This window comes from Saccostrea cucullata, unplaced genomic scaffold, assembly GCF_032062105.1.
Source record: "Saccostrea cucullata isolate Sc308-1 unplaced genomic scaffold, CSIRO_AGI_Scuc_v1 ctg705, whole genome shotgun sequence".
Taxonomy (NCBI): domain Eukaryota; kingdom Metazoa; phylum Mollusca; class Bivalvia; order Ostreida; family Ostreidae; genus Saccostrea; species Saccostrea cuccullata.
Window position 1 is genome coordinate 221,439 of NW_026925443.1, and position 16,071 is coordinate 237,509.

The 16,071-nt window shown below is 33.9% G+C and overlaps 1 protein-coding gene across 1 annotated transcript; it reads left to right on the forward strand.

Moving 5' to 3' along the window:
• The first annotated feature begins 1,985 nt into the window (after positions 1-1,985).
• Positions 1,986-9,521, forward strand: LOC134268849 (uncharacterized). Its single transcript, XM_062751091.1, has one exon. It carries the CDS (start codon positions 1,986-1,988, stop codon positions 9,519-9,521), a length of 7,536 nt encoding a protein of 2,511 aa, XP_062607075.1.
• Positions 9,522-16,071: the final 6,550 nt, after the last annotated feature.

Below are 16,071 nucleotides of genomic sequence, written 5' to 3' on the forward strand. Positions count from 1 at the left end.
TAGTCCTCGCCCACTGACCTAAAAAACAACAGCAGCTGCACGAGTTTTTCATGCATATTTGGCCTCCCTAGCATCACACTCGGAGACAGACGCACACAAAATGTGCATGCATACTTGTTCCTGACCTATTGACCTGCCTAATTTACATCTGGAAAAATTATCAAGAAATTAACTCAGCTAACTTTCAAGGAGTTATCACAGAGAGAAAAATTGGAAATGGAAATATTTTAATGTTAATCTGATGTCAACTTCCTATTTATCTTTGCATCTTCCCATAACTAAACTTGCATATATATTAACATATTAGTGTATATTCTCATCAGAGCTTGGGTATTTCTAGTGAGCATTGCCCCACAGACTTCTGTGTTATTTTTATGCGCTGAATTGATATATTGGGCATATATTGTTTTTGCCTTGTCAGTCTGTTTATCTGTCTGTCGTCAACTTTTACTTTCATCATAACTTTTGAACTGCGAGAGATAGAGACCTTTTTTGTATGCATTCTTCACTAGTTAACTTCTTTCAAATGACACCAAGTTCAATGACATTGTGACCTTGATTGTGACCTATATGCTAAAAATAGCTTTTTTGAACTTGAACCATAGGAGATAGAGACTTGATATTTGGTATCCACTAATTTAGTTCCTTCAAATGACACCAAGATAAATGACCTGTTTACTTTGACTGTTTCCTGTATCATATGCTTTAAACACATCTTGTTTAATTAAAAAATTATTGGTTATTTTCACAATTTGTGCTGCAGCAGTAAGTTTGATGAAAGCAGTGAAGGTTAGGAAGTCTAACACAAATTAGTGTTTTTGGATCACATTTCGCAATAGCGCAGATTCTTCCATGGAGAACATGGTGAAATTTTTTAAATGTGGACAACCCTGCATTATTGTAATAAGAACCACAACTTTTTAAAGTTCGCTTTGTAATAGGAAGCCATGTTTGGTGTGTGCTGTAAATACTGGTTTATTCAGTCTGGGGATGTTTAAGGTCATACGCAACGTAGTTTTAACTTTTTTGGATTCTTCCTTGGAGTTGAAGAGTTCCACTACATGAAGGACCTGTGTGCAATATTTTTAATATCTATATATGGATTTGTACACTTTTTCTAAAACAATTTTTGATGAAAAAAATCTGAAATTCATGTTTCATATTTTTTGTACATCTTTATTTGAATAATGCAATTTTTTTCAAAATTCCATATCTTTTCAAAATTCCTGGTAACGCGTGCTGATTTTTTGTCTAAGAGCATGTAATGATATTGTAAGTTTAAATTTAAAATACCTTGGAAAATTATCCGTAGGTAAGGTACGTTGCATATGTCCTTAACTGCAGTATTGATAAGCAAAAATAAAAAAAATACTGACATATAGAGCTTTGATTTTTAGCTCTACTGGTCAGAGACCAGAAGAGCTTATGTGAAAGTAATGTGTCCTCCGTCCATCTGTCTGTCTGTAAACAATGTTTCAAAATGCTACTCCTCCTACAGTTTTAGTCTGATTTCAATATAACTTTGCACACAAGTAGACTACAGTAAGATGCAGAAAATGTTGCATCAGTTTTGGATTTCGATGAACGTTGTTGTCATTTCAATATAACTTGGCATAGAGTAGACAACACTAAAATTATTCATTGCTGCCTGTTGCAAAGATTCAACTCCAAGTGCTACTTTTCCTTTGTTATATGTATAGACCAGTAGAGTTACAGTCTCTTCATAGACTTCTGGTTTAGGAATGTTATAGCAAACATCTTTCTAGGCCTTATGTAATTGTCAAACTTCGTTTCATATAATTTAGGGGTCTGAACGTTGCACACTTTTGATAAAATGACATATGCTTTTTAAGTAAGGACTTATTAATAGGAAGTGAAGTTGAATAAAAGGATGGTAGAGTTTTTATTCAGTTTTGTAGACCTGTAGCATGCACAACACAGTGCATTTAACTGCTTAAATTTATATATTTTTCAGAATCTTTGTCATGCCTCGTAGGAAGAACTGGAGGGTAGCTTTGGCAAAGATGGGAAACCAGAGTCGAGCCAGCAATGACAGTAGACTTGTGGACACTGGCCACATAAAAAACAGTACCAAGGACCCAACAAGTGACATGACAGTTGACGGACCTTCGAGACTCGTGGACACTAGCCACGTAAAAAATAGTACAAAAGACCGGGGGGATACTGCCTCCTTAAAAAGAGTACACAATTTGCCTTCGGGCGCCAGAAACATTGCAGATTTACCTTCGGGTGCTAGATACATTGCTGAAAACATTGCTATAAACTCTGCCAATTTGCCTTCGGGCTCTTCAAACTATGCTACGAATTTGCCTTCTGGCTCTACAAACTATTCCACCAATTTGCCTTCAGGCTCTACAAACTATGCTACCAATTTGCCTTCAGGCTCTACAAACTATGCCATCAATTTGCCTTCAGGCTCTACAAACTATACTACCAATTTGCCTTCAGGCTGTACAAACTATGCTACCAATTTGCCTTCAGGCTCTACAAACTATGCTTCCAATTTGCCTTCAGGCTCTACAAACTCGACCAATTTGCCTTCAGGCTCTACAAACTCTGCTACCAATTTGCCTTTGGGCGCTATAAACTCCACCAGTTTGCCTTTAGAAACATGCATGCCTATCAGTGAGAAAACATTGCCTATAACAAAATTATTTGGAACAATTAATCAATCTAGTAATTTGTTTCCAGCTTTTTCACGAGGAGTTCAGTGCACATGCAATGCTTTGATGTCCATCATTCTGCAAAATACATCTACTTCAGTACAACTTGATGGTGTATTATTTGCTGGAGATGATTTATTTAGAGTCAGAATCGCAGAATTACAATCATCTGTTCAATTTGTATCAAAAATGCTACAATTTCAAGAACTTCCGAGGTCTGTGTACGTCAATGACAACCAGTATGAAATATGCTATTTTGAAGAAATTTATGGAACAGTGACTCATATCAGTTGGGATCAATCATGTCAAAGTAATAATTTGAAAGAAGGCATTGAGTTGCTCTTTTTAAGGTACAAGCAGGGATTAATTATTGTTGGAGGAATTTGCTCTGCAATATATCTGAATGAAGAGAACTCTCCTGTATTTTTTGATTCACATTCCCATGGAGAGGATGGTCTCTCATCTGCAGATGGTAGAGCTGTTAAAATTACTTTCAGTGATATTGATCAACTTGTGGATTACTTGTTTGCATTTTATCAAAGTTGCAATATTTCAATGATAAATCAATTTGAGATACAACCATTGTCTGTAATGCAAAAATCAAAGGTGTCCATTTCAGGAAGTGAAAGACTATCTTTAATTGACAAGTATTTTGAGTTCCAAGAGAACATGTCAAGCTCACAAGCAAATAGAAAAGAATATATGAGAAATTACATGCGAAAAAGGAGGGAAAACTCAGAAACAAGGAAAAGTGACAATGCACTGTGTGGAAGAAGTAAGAGTAAAGCAAGATTAAGTAAAGACTTCAAAGAAAAAGAACTTGCTACCAAAAAACTTGCCAGAGAAAACCCACAGACAAAGCAGAAACACAGGCAAAGCACTTTGAAAAGTAAAACTAAAGCAAGACTTAGTAAGGAATATAAAGAAAAAGAACTTGCTGCCAAAAAAATTGCCAGAGAAAATCCAGAGACAAAGCAGAAAGATAGAGAAAGTGCTTTGAAAAGTAGATCTAAAACTAGACTTAATAAAGATTTTCAAGAAAAAGAACTTGCTGCAAAAAAACTTGCCAGAGAAAATCCAGAGACAAAGCAGAAAGACAGAGAGAGTGCTTTGAAAAGTAGATCTAAAGCTAGACTTTGTAAAGATTTTCAAGAAAAGGAACTTGCTGCCAAAAAACTTGCCAGGCAAAATCCAGAGACAAAGCAGAAAGACAGAGAAAGCAATTTGAAAAGTAGAACTAAAGCAAGACTTAGTAAAGAATATAAAGATAAAGAACTTGCTGCCAAAAAAATTGCCAGAGAAAATCCAGAGACAAAGCAGAAAGACAGAGAAAGTGCTTTGAAAAGTAGATCTAAAGCTAGACTTTGTAAAGATTTTCAAGAAAAGGAACTTGCTGCCAAAAAAATTGCCAGAGAAAACCCAGAGACACAACAGAAAGACAGAGAAAGTGCTTTGAAAAGTAAAACAAAAGCAAGGCAAAATCCAGAATTTAGATCAACAGAAAGAGAAGCAAAAAGAGTGAAAAGAGACAATGTGCAGCAGGTGGAGAAGGAACGTTTATATAAACAGCAAAGTAGAAGAAATAACAGAGAAAATGAGAGGGAGACGGAAAAAGTTTCTAAGGCTAAAAGAAGACTTGATGCAGAATTCAAAGACCATGAAAACAAATTATTGAAGAAAAGATGTTATGGAAATTGTTTAGATGACTGCATCAAGAAATTCCACGATCAAGTAAAAATTGGCCCAATTTATGTGTGCACATGTTGTCATCAGACTTGGTTTTTCAAAAGCGTTGTGAAGTTGGATACAATTAATCTTAGTGTAAGTAGTAAGAGTATCTGTACTGGGTTCAGATCTGTGGATGACATAGAATGGCTTTGCTTAACTTGCTGTTCAGCTCTGAAGGATGAGAGAATTCCAAGACTTTCAGTTAAAAATGGAATGATATGGCCTGACAAACCGGATGCTTTAAATTTACACCCACTGGAAGAGAGGTTGATAGCTCAACGGATACCTTTTATGCAAATAAGAGAATTACCAAGAGGAGGTCAGATGTCGGTCAAAGGAAATGTTGTAAATGTTCCAGTTGATATTCAGCCAACTGTGAATGCCCTTCCACGACAAATAGATGAGCATGTAACTATAGCTGTGAAATTAAAGAAAAGATTATCTCACAAATCTGCATGCTTCACAGAAAATGTTCGTCCCAATGTGGTGATAAGTGCTTTACAATGGCTAATGAAAAATAGTGAATTGTATAAAAATTCAGGAATAGTGATAGACCATTCTTGGAGAGACAAAATTGAAAAAAGTAATGAGGAAACAGTACAAGAATTGGTAGGATCTTCAAATGATAGTGATGATCGTGAAACGGAAGGAAATGATGATGGTTTTTGTGAAGTTTCCTCAGATGATTGCATTCAGGGCAATTCTGATACACTTGTAGATGAAGCAGATATTGATACAAATAAACTCTATGTGTTTGCCCCTGGAGAAAACCAAAAACCAATAAGTTTATTTACAGATAAAGATGCAGAATATCTCTGTTTTCCAACAATATTTTGTGGTCAACGCAGAGTTGAAAATGAGGAAAGAGAAGTTCCAGTACACTACAGTGATATTGCAAAGTGGGAGTTGCGCAGTGTTGATAGACGAGCAGCACAATCTGTGCCAAACATCTTTTTTAAATTGAAGAAAATTCAAATTAAGCAAGTTAGTGACAAAGTTAACTTGGCATTGAGAAGATGTAAATCAGATGGTAAGAAAATCACCGCAGAACAAGTTTTAGATCCAGCCTCTGCGGAAAGAATTGTGAGATTAAATGAAGGGTATTATATTTTCAGAACACTTCGAAATTCTCCTGCATATCTTTCATCTAAAAAGAAAGATGTTTTTGCCATGATAAGGCAGTTGGGTCTTCCAACTTGGTTTATCTCACTTTCATCAGCTGATACCAGATGGCAAGATCTGCTTAAAACATTGGCAACACTAGATGGAAAACCCCTGTCACAAGAAGAATTAGAGGATTTGAATTGGAGTGAAAAATCAAAACTAGTTAAACAAGATCCAGTGACATGTGCTAGATTCTTTGACAACAGAGTTCAACTTTTCATCAATACTGTTCTTAAGAGTCCTCATAATCCTCTAGGTGTTGTCACTGATGTGTTTCGAAGGGTAGAATTCCAAAACCGAGGTTCGCCACATATTCATATGCTGGTATGGACAAGTGATGCCCCAAAGCACAAAGAAAATAGCAATGAAGAAATTGAAGCTTATGTAGATAAGTATGTCACATGTGGTTTGCAGGAAAATAATCCTCAAATGAAGCAACTTGTAGATCTTCAAGTACATAAACACTCAAAAACTTGCAAAAAGGGTGGTAGATCTGTATGCAGATTTGGATTTCCTTTGCCACCTTTGCCCAAAACTATGCTTCTTGAACCCTTGGATGTTAATGTTGAACACTATAGAAAGATGTATTCTGATATTCAGAAGAAAATGAATGATTACAAAGATGGTTGCAGTTTAGACTATGAGTCTTTCTTAGAAACTGTTGTAGAAATGTGTGAGGATGAGTATATAAAATGTATTCGAGCTTCCTTGAAAGGTCCTAAATTGTTTCTTAAGAGAAGTCCATCTGAGATGAGAGTGAATTACTATAACTCATCAGTGTTGAAGGCCTGGAATGCTAACTTAGATATTCAGTTTGTACTTGATCCTTATGCATGTGCCACATACATTGTTGCTTATATCAGCAAATCTCAGAGAGGGATCAGTGCAATGCTTGATAAGGCATCTCAAGAAGCCGCAGAGGGAAATATGGATCTTAAGCGACAAGTTCGACATATTGGAAACAAGTTCTTAAACTTTGTTGAGGTCAGTGCACAAGAGGCAAGTTACTTAATCCTTCAGATGCCACTTACACAAGCAAGTAGAGAGGTTGTTTTTATCAATACCTCACCACCTGAAGACCGAGTTTTCTTACTCAAACATCAAGATGAATTGAATGAGTTGCCCAAGGATTCAACTGATATTAAGGCAGATAGTATGATACAAAGATATGCAAGAAGACCAAAACAGCTAGAAAATTGGTGTTTAGCTGATGTTGTGTCTGAATTGGAAGTGACTTTCCCAAAAGAAATCAGAAAAGATATACAAGAGGAAATGAATGATGATAATCCAGAAGATAATTCTCAGGAAACTTTTACTGATCTGGATGTATTAGTTCATTTGAAAAATGGGATTAAGATCAGAAGACGAAAAAACAAACGAGTTATTAGATATGTAGGCTACAGCCAAAAAACAAATTCTGAACAGTATTACAGAGAAAGAATTCTTCTCTTTCTGCCTTGGAGAAACGAGAATGCTGACCTACTTGGTAGTCATCAAACTTATGAACAGCATTACATTCAAAAAGCAAGTATAATACAAATGAAGCAAAGGCAGTATGAGCATTTTGTGGATGAATTAGAACAAGCTCGGCTTCTAGCTGAAGAAGATCTTGATGATCTGGAGACAGTAGCACCAAATACAGAACATGCTGAGGCAGAAGATGCAGAGATAGGTTCTGAACCATCTGAGGAATTTGTTCATTTTGATCCTGATACAGTTCAACACAGAGAATTTGATATTGGACCAGAACTTGGATTGTCCTCAAAAGTAACTGAAACAGAAATGAGTGCTGTACGCATTCCTGATCAGCAGTATCATAAACTTTTACAATCCCTGAATACTAAGCAGAGGGAATTTTACAATCATGTAACTAACTGGATTCAAACCAGAGATGAACCATTATATGCGTTTCTAACTGGTGGAGCAGGTGCAGGAAAATCAGTGGTTATTGATGCCATTTTTCAAACATTACACAGAATACTGTACTCAAAAGAAGGTGAAAACCCTGATGACACCAGAATATTACTTTGTGCTCACACTGGCAAAGCTGCATACAACATCAAAGGGACTACTATTGCATCAGCATTTCACAGAAAAATGTATCAAACTCAGCAGCACATGAGTGCAGATGAACTGAACTCATTTAGGACAAAGTACCGGAATTTGTCAGTTGTAATAATAGATGAAATTTCAATGGTAGGGAATAATATGTTGTCATTTATAAATGATAGACTTCAACAACTTACTGGGAGAAAACAAGATTTTGGTGGGATTAGTATCATAGCTGTAGGTGATTTGTATCAGTTACCACCAGTTGGAGACAAGTGGATTTTCAAAGACCTATCTAATCCTGGTCAGAGTTTAGCAAAAAATTTGTGGCATGAACATTTTTATATGCATGAACTAACTGAAATTATGAGACAAAAGGATGACCTCAGATTTGCAGAAATGTTAAACAGACTTCGTGAAAACAAGATGACAGACGAAGACAAGGAACTCATTTCACAACGTTTCATCAGGCAAGACTCTCAAGACTATCCTAAGGAGGCACCTCATCTGTTTATTGAGAACAAGTTTGTTGATTGTTTTAATAACAATCTAATAGAAAACCTTTCAACAAATAAAGTAACTGTTAGAGCAGACACAGATGTGTTATCACAGACAAAACTTTCTGCATCAATGAAATTGAAACTAGTTCAAAACTTGCCTGAAAACCCAGCATCTACTGGACAATTAAGAACAAATTTGGTTATTGCTGTAGATATGCTATATGACATATCAGTAAATCTCGATGTTACAGATGGTTTGACAAATGGTGCTTCCTGTGTTGTGAAATACATTGAATATAAAGAATCGCAATTAAGGCCTGCCATAGTATGGGTACTGTTTGCTGACTCAAGTATAGGTATCTCACGAAGACATCAATACAGGCATTTGTTTAGCACAAATGTTAATACTGCATGGACTCCCGTATTTGAAGCTAAAAGAACGTTTGTTTATAACAGGAAGACATATGAGAGAGTTCAGTTTCCACTCCAACCTTCTGCTGGAAAAACAATCCACAAAGCACAAGGAGCAACTCTTTCAAAGGCAGTAATCAACCTAGCACAGACAAAGCAGCGCAAAATTTCTCATATACATTATGTTGCACTCTCAAGAGTAAGGTCACTTGATGGTCTGTTCATTCTGGATTTCAATGAAAAAAGTCTTTCAAAAGATGAAACTGTTGATAATGAGATGGACAGGTTAAGAGAAAATAGATTGCAACTCTCATATACACCACTATACTCAGTATGTAAAGACATAAAATTTTTGTTCAACAATGCCAGATCCCTACACAAACACTTCCTTGATATAAAATCAGACCCAAGTGTTTTAGCTGCAGATGTTATTGGTATAGCTGAATCTTGGCTTTGTGAATTAGATTCTGATGAAGACTTTACTTTAGAGGGTTTTACAATGTTCAGGAATGATGCAAGTTCTTCCCAGAGCAGACCACATCATGGTATTGTCATATATCTGAGAAATCAATTACAGTGTGCTTCATACAAGTATTTCACTTCCAAATCTGTTGAATTTTCCATAATTTCCATTATGCCATCCAATACTCCAATACAGTGTGTAGTTTTATATAAACAACCTTCTTGTACTCTTCAACTCTTTTACGATACCTTGAAAAACAGGTTGCTCCCATTTGTTGACAAAGATGAAAAGACTGTGATAATGGGAGATTTTAATTTGGATTTAAGTACTGGTCAATATGCACATTTCCTGAACTTTATGAAAGAAAAATTGGGTTGTGTGCAAATCATAAACAAGGTAACCACAAAGAATAAGACACAGTTAGACCTAATATTTACCAACTTTACTGATTTACAAACAGATGTTCTATCGGCTTATTGGTCTGACCATAATATGATTTATTGTGCTGCAGATTTGACTTAAGCAAGCTTTTCTATGACAGAACTGCATTTTAATTACATTGTTGAATATTATTAACCCTCTCAAGCACAAAACAGGCAGTATGTAAATATTTAGCTTCCAATGGAAGCTAAATATTTACAAACTGCCAAGAGTGGTTGGACAAAACAAGGGTTGCCACTCATCAACTACTTTGTTTGTCCCAATAACTTTCAGTATGTTTCATATATATAAATGTATTTGAAATCGCATTGATTAACTTACTCGCTATATGGAAGTTATTGGGACAAAAAAGATTTAGAGTTATAATGCCCATGAGATGAAATTATTTACCCAGTAGTTTATTTATGATAGTGTGTACTGTCTACTTATTTATCTTTAATTTATGTATTGCTAATCCACAATTTAAAATCCACAACAGCATTTTAAAACTGTTACCTACTTTGTTTAAAAGGTAATTTTATTACCTAAAGGATTGCAAATTAATTCACATGCTAACAGTTCTATAATAATCTAATTGATATACTATAAGTGAAATGTTGTTTAAATTACCTAAGGTTTTGAATAAGAATGATATAATATTATTTTAAAATGTTAATGATATACAGGTATGTCTGCAAGATTTGATTGATTGTTAATTATTGTTTCTTCATAGCATTTGTTTTCTGTTGTGGCCACACATATTGATCCATTAAGTCTGGATAAAATATACAAATGATCAAGTATTGTTTCAATCTTATTTTGTTAATTTTTACTCTTTAGAATATTACATATTTTTGTGTATTTAATGTACCACATGTATCTGTTTCAGTAAAACATGTACAGTTCAACAATTAACATTTCATCTCATGGGCATTTAAATCATGATTTTTGGGGGTATATTAATGCTAGACTAATCTTACTATATTAGTTGTAGATATGTATATTAGAGAGCATTCTTGTACTATGCATAAGTATTTATTAGCTATTATACAATAATGATGAACTCTGCAATTATTATGACATTATAATTATGTACTTTCATGAAAGTTACATTGCTTTCTTTGTAACCCAATATCACAAGTGACTATCAGTATCGCTACAAAGACATTGTAAACATCCAGAATAGTTTTCTCCCTGAAAACAAACACTAGCTCCAGTGGACATATAAAATGTTTAAATGAACATTCTGTATCTGAAAAGACTTGAATACTCCTGTGCTCTATTACTTATAAAAATGTTGATCTTTTTTTTTTTTTTAGACTAATTCATAGTGTTACATGTAAAACAATAGTGTTATCTACATTCTGTGATTCCAATTAAGTCATATTTAAGAAATCATTTGTTATTTAGTTTTATTTATTATTTCTTGCTAATACTGAAATGTTTCTCAACTCGACATGGACAATTTTGAATTTTTTAATTGTGATAAATGTCATATTAGTACAGTACCACAGTCACCCTAAGAAACATCCATGTTTCTTTAACATGTTTAAGGATACATACTATAAACAAATTTTTTATCTCCCACACAGAAGAGTTACACTGATAATTTTTCAATATTCCTTTCTATAGAAATGTAATTAAAAACTTATTGAGCAGTAAAGTTTCATTTCTGCTTTTTTCTCACCACATTATGTTGCTTGGCCAAACATTTGTAGTTAAGGTCAACAAATATCACATCTTAAGTGAGACAGGCACCTAAGATAATTGAATTTTTTGAAGGAAAAAGTTTGTGTTATTTATCCTCAAGTAAACATTCATTATTCTGTTCATGATCTTAAAACCTTTATCTTTGTATCTCCTAATATGAACAACTTTTAATCTTTCTTTTCGTTTTCGGTATGTAAGGTTAAAAAAGTTCTAAAAATGTATGAATGCAGCTGAAAACATTTCTTTGAAATATGAAAAATATGAGTTCCATTGTACAATTTATATAAGTACATGTAGTAATTTTTAAAGAGTCACTTAGCATGTACACAGTAGTGTTCACTTTATAAAGACTTAATTTTTGACTTGATGGAGTCTAATATTGGATCTGTTTCATGACCCTGAAACCTACATGGTCTTTGTATCTCATTATATGAACAACTTTTAATCTTTCTTTTCGTTTTCAGTATGTAAGGTTAAATACTTGTTCTATAAATGAATTAAAGCAGCTGTTTCTTTGAAATATGAACAATATTAGCTCAATTGCACAAATTTTAAATTTAAATTACTAAATCACACTATATGTGTAGTATTTAATGATATAGAAAATTTTTATTCAACTTTTTTGTTTTCTTTTGTTTTTGCAATGCTTTGAAATGCTTATTGCCAGAGCAAAATGGTTTAAACAATGTACTTAATAATTTCAAATATTTTACATTTTGTCCGGTTGCATTAAATTTGTCTGTACAATATGCACTTTTCATAATATTGTGAAAAAGTTAGCTAAATAACTCAGTGGTTAATTTTTTTACATCATGTGCAGATGTCCAATAACAGTAAAATATGCTAAGGGGGTCAATGTGCATGTTCATGCCCCAAACCTATTACTACAGTACAATGTACTCAAATTTTTTTTTTTTTTTTTTATTTTTTTTTATTTTTTTTTTCAAGTTAGATGTCATAATATCTTTTTAATGTTGTAAGTGTCTGAAATCACCTACATGAAGTATGCACTTTTTGAAGGTAAGTATTGTGGAAAGAAGGGGTCAATGGCCAGCCCGTAAAGGGAGGTAAACCTTGCTTCTTTCAGATGATATGTAAATAAAAGTGAAAATTGCTTCAAATATTGTTATATCGTAAAATTTCAGACATTTGCAAAACATTTTTAGCAATCAAGTACTTTTGGCTTTCAAAACTAAACAAAATAATTTAAATCATAACATTCTATGAAATGTTAAACAGATTGCTATTGGACACAACTATTGAATGCAGATGACATGACATGATGATACAAGTGATTGTTGTACAATGATTAATATGTAACCAATATATACTATCAGTATATGTATATATGCACATTAATATATTGTATGATTCTAGATTAAGATTAATTTTTATTGCAAACTGCTGATATGATCAAGAACTATTGATTAATTATAAACATCTTTATAGTTTACTTGTTGTTCATTATTATATACTGAATGAATTTAAACCTCAATAAATTGATATAATTTGTTTGTATGTGTCCAGTTTTATTGCATAAGGTTTTCAGGAATAAGAAAATAAATTCATCACTACAAACGGAGATAAAGTTTTTTTTTTCAAATGCATAGGTATGAAGACCAAGGGTCCTTCATTCAGAATTGGGAATTTCAAAAGTAGCATAGCGGACGGGGCTCCAATTATATACATGTACTGAAAATGAATTAATGTCTTCAAACATTTATGATCAGCAAGGGTGTGTTTTCCAAATTTGTGCAATGTGTGAACCCAGGGTCAGGGGTTCCTGTGGGTTGGGGCAATACCGATTATTGCTGAATATTACCGATTTCTTGAAATGCATTTTTTCCTCTACTCTCCCTATGGGTATTAAGTAACTAAACTAAGCATGCTAAGTGTTAGGATGAGCAATGGTGAAAAACTGTGCATGCCATGGGCCTCTGAAAAGGTTTAAAATGGGCCTCTTGTTTCTATATATCCGCGCGCGCGTACAGCTTCGTGTACATTACATAAATGACTTCATGCAGTCTCTTAACCAAATTCAATGGCTAATTTTTATATTGAAAAGTTGCTTGAAAAAATGCTTTAAAAAATTTAATGTTTTATTTTTAATTACGAGAAGTTATATTTAAAAATATTTGAAAACCATTCATTTGAAATGTTAATTAGTGTATTAATTAATTTTAAGCCTTTTTCAAATTTGTATGTAATATAATTATATACAAAAACTAATATAATCATGTACGAACATAAAAAAATGGACACAAAACATCTATGATTTATTATTTTTTTTCAATTTATTAATCAATGCATAGACAAAACCGTAAGCATAATCAAATTGTAAACTCTGTAACTTGTTCATTGTATAAGAGTCAAGTGCCAATAGGTTAAGAGTAAATAATTTGCTGAGACAATTCAAATTATTTTCCCGTTATTTCCCGATCATGACAAGGAGCACACGGCGGGTGGGACCGGTAGGCAGGGGTTGCTCACTCCCCCCCCATGGCACCTGATCCCACCTGTGATGTTTTGGACGTCCATGTTTGCTCTACTCCTATTTTGTATTGTTTTATGGACTTTTGATCTTGAATACTGTTCATTATTTCCATATGTTTCATTATTCAATACAGATCGACCCAAAAACCTTCAGTTACATGTATAGTTACAAGTATGTTTCCCCTTAATAATACTTGATTTTAAACTTAAAAAAGATAATAAAACTCATCTCATATTTGTCTATAATAATAATGCATATTTTTATGAGGTGTTACAATGAGATAATTACAGCTGAAAACCCGTGACGGCCTCTAGAAAACGACAGAGCGCTTAAGCAAATGGTTTTGAATGACTTTTCTTGAAGCTACATTAACTATATTCGCTTTTCACTTCTTTAAATCAATATATATTGGATTATTTAGAAAACATTCTTCCAAAGTTAACACATTTAATCTGAAACATTTTTTTCTGTCATTTTTTTTTCATTGCTTATCACATTTTCATAGTAAAGTTAGCATCTACTGGATATTGCATTGTAATGTAGCGTGTTGCTTTAACACTACTAATAGTCGATGCGACTTCACAAGTGATATAAATGCACGCAAAATATAAAGGCTTTAAATTTAACAAAATAAAGTTTATTGAAAGTTAGTAATTCGTCCCCCTGAAAAAAGTTTAAATTATGGTAAACAAATTATGGAATGCTGTGGCTGTCTGTACCTTCAAGGGATAAAAGTCTATTACATAAACTGATGTATTGGATAATCAAGAACAAATATTCTTTTAAGCTATATTTATCTGTAAGGGGGATATCTTACCACATAAATATAATGGTAACCGTCCTTAAAGAGAGGAGAAAAAGACTTAACCCAGGTGGGGTCGGGATCGACTTACATCATTTCGGTCGGATGAGGGATTCTTAAAATTGTCTGCAGGTGTAAAAATGTCATGGCTCTGATGAAACCCTGTGTTCACAGGTAATTCAGATTATGTACACTTTATGTTCCGAAAGTTGAGAGGAAGCTAATTTGACTGCCTCATTAAGCATGCTTCTGAGGTATTTATCACACGTTATTGAAATACGCGCGCTCGGAGAGGCCCGTCTTTAATAGATAGACCAAACACCTTTCTCCCTTAGACCCTTCTTTTAAAATCTTGGAAAGAAAAATTAAAGAAATTCTTTTTCAGTTGAAAGTTTTGAGGTCTAATAATTAAAGAAGAGGTTTCAATTTCTTTTTTCAAATATTTTCCATCTGCTGAATTTGATCCACACGATGTCACATTTACTTACAGGTACATTTGTATTCCTTTTATATGCACTAAATAAATTTAAAGCATGTCTAATATGTATTAATCGACTGAAATTCCTTAGCTTACTCTTACTTGTCAGAAGATCAAAAAGATGTAAAAAATTTTATCTCTGGACACTTTGTTTTAATTCAAAGATTAGATCGATACTTGATAGGGAGAAATTGGACTCCTTAACCTTCAGAAAAGACATTCCTGATTGGCAAAATAATAGGGGTAAAACAAATGATTGTTACTGATAAAGACCTCAACGGGAGGTTGTCCGGTATGTAACAAATGCAAACTGCGCGCTGGGGGTAAACAAATATACAGAACACGCAGTCAGGACCCCCGTCACCTGTTCGAACATATGTATTATAGCTCTGTTTTACGTCTGAGTAAATTTACAACTGTTTGAAGAACATGAAATATAATCCCGCCGAATGTCATCAAGGACGACCCCAGGAGAGGGGTTCCCTGCCTCGTTTTTTTTTACCACCCATTCATTTGCTTTCCGCAACGATATACGCGAGTGAAGATGAAGATCTGTTTGCTTTAGTCGAATGGATGGAACAAATAATTCGTCGCTTCTTCGTCCACTGTATGACAAGTTCTAGATGATATCAGTGCATATATGAACCCCCTATCAGGCCGCTAAACAATGCACACTTGTTTACATTTAAAAAATAATACGCTGAAATAAAATTGTACCGATTGATATTACTTAAACCTAAAACATTGCATATTTTTTATCGTTTAATTGAAGAACCACCTAGGGCTGCTGCTGTCCCATTAACAGCATCATCCGGGGATTGTCGCTGTCGTTGACGACAAGGGGAGCGTTCGACCCAAGAACGCAAAAGTCATGACGCCAAGTCCCACCCGAAAACCTCTGCATTCTTCACCTTATGCGACAGTCGCCGCAGTTTACCGGATGTGCTGAAAAATATTAAGGTTAAAAATATCATATTTAACTTCTTTACATTAGTTTTTATGAATGATTCTGGTCTATCAATTAATCGCACAACTTTCGTAATTTCATGCTCGCTTAATTTTACAATAGCCTTTGGAAATTCAAAATACTGAATGGTGGTTTTAACTTGTTAATATGATAAATGAAAGCAACCGAAACGAACATACCCGCCATACATCCTATTAATAT

Bases quoted from the DNA above. Each gene is read 5' to 3' on its own strand.
- LOC134268849 (XM_062751091.1), top strand. From the start codon at position 1,986: ATGCCTCGTAGGAAGAACTGGAGGGTAGCTTTGGCAAAGATGGGAAAC.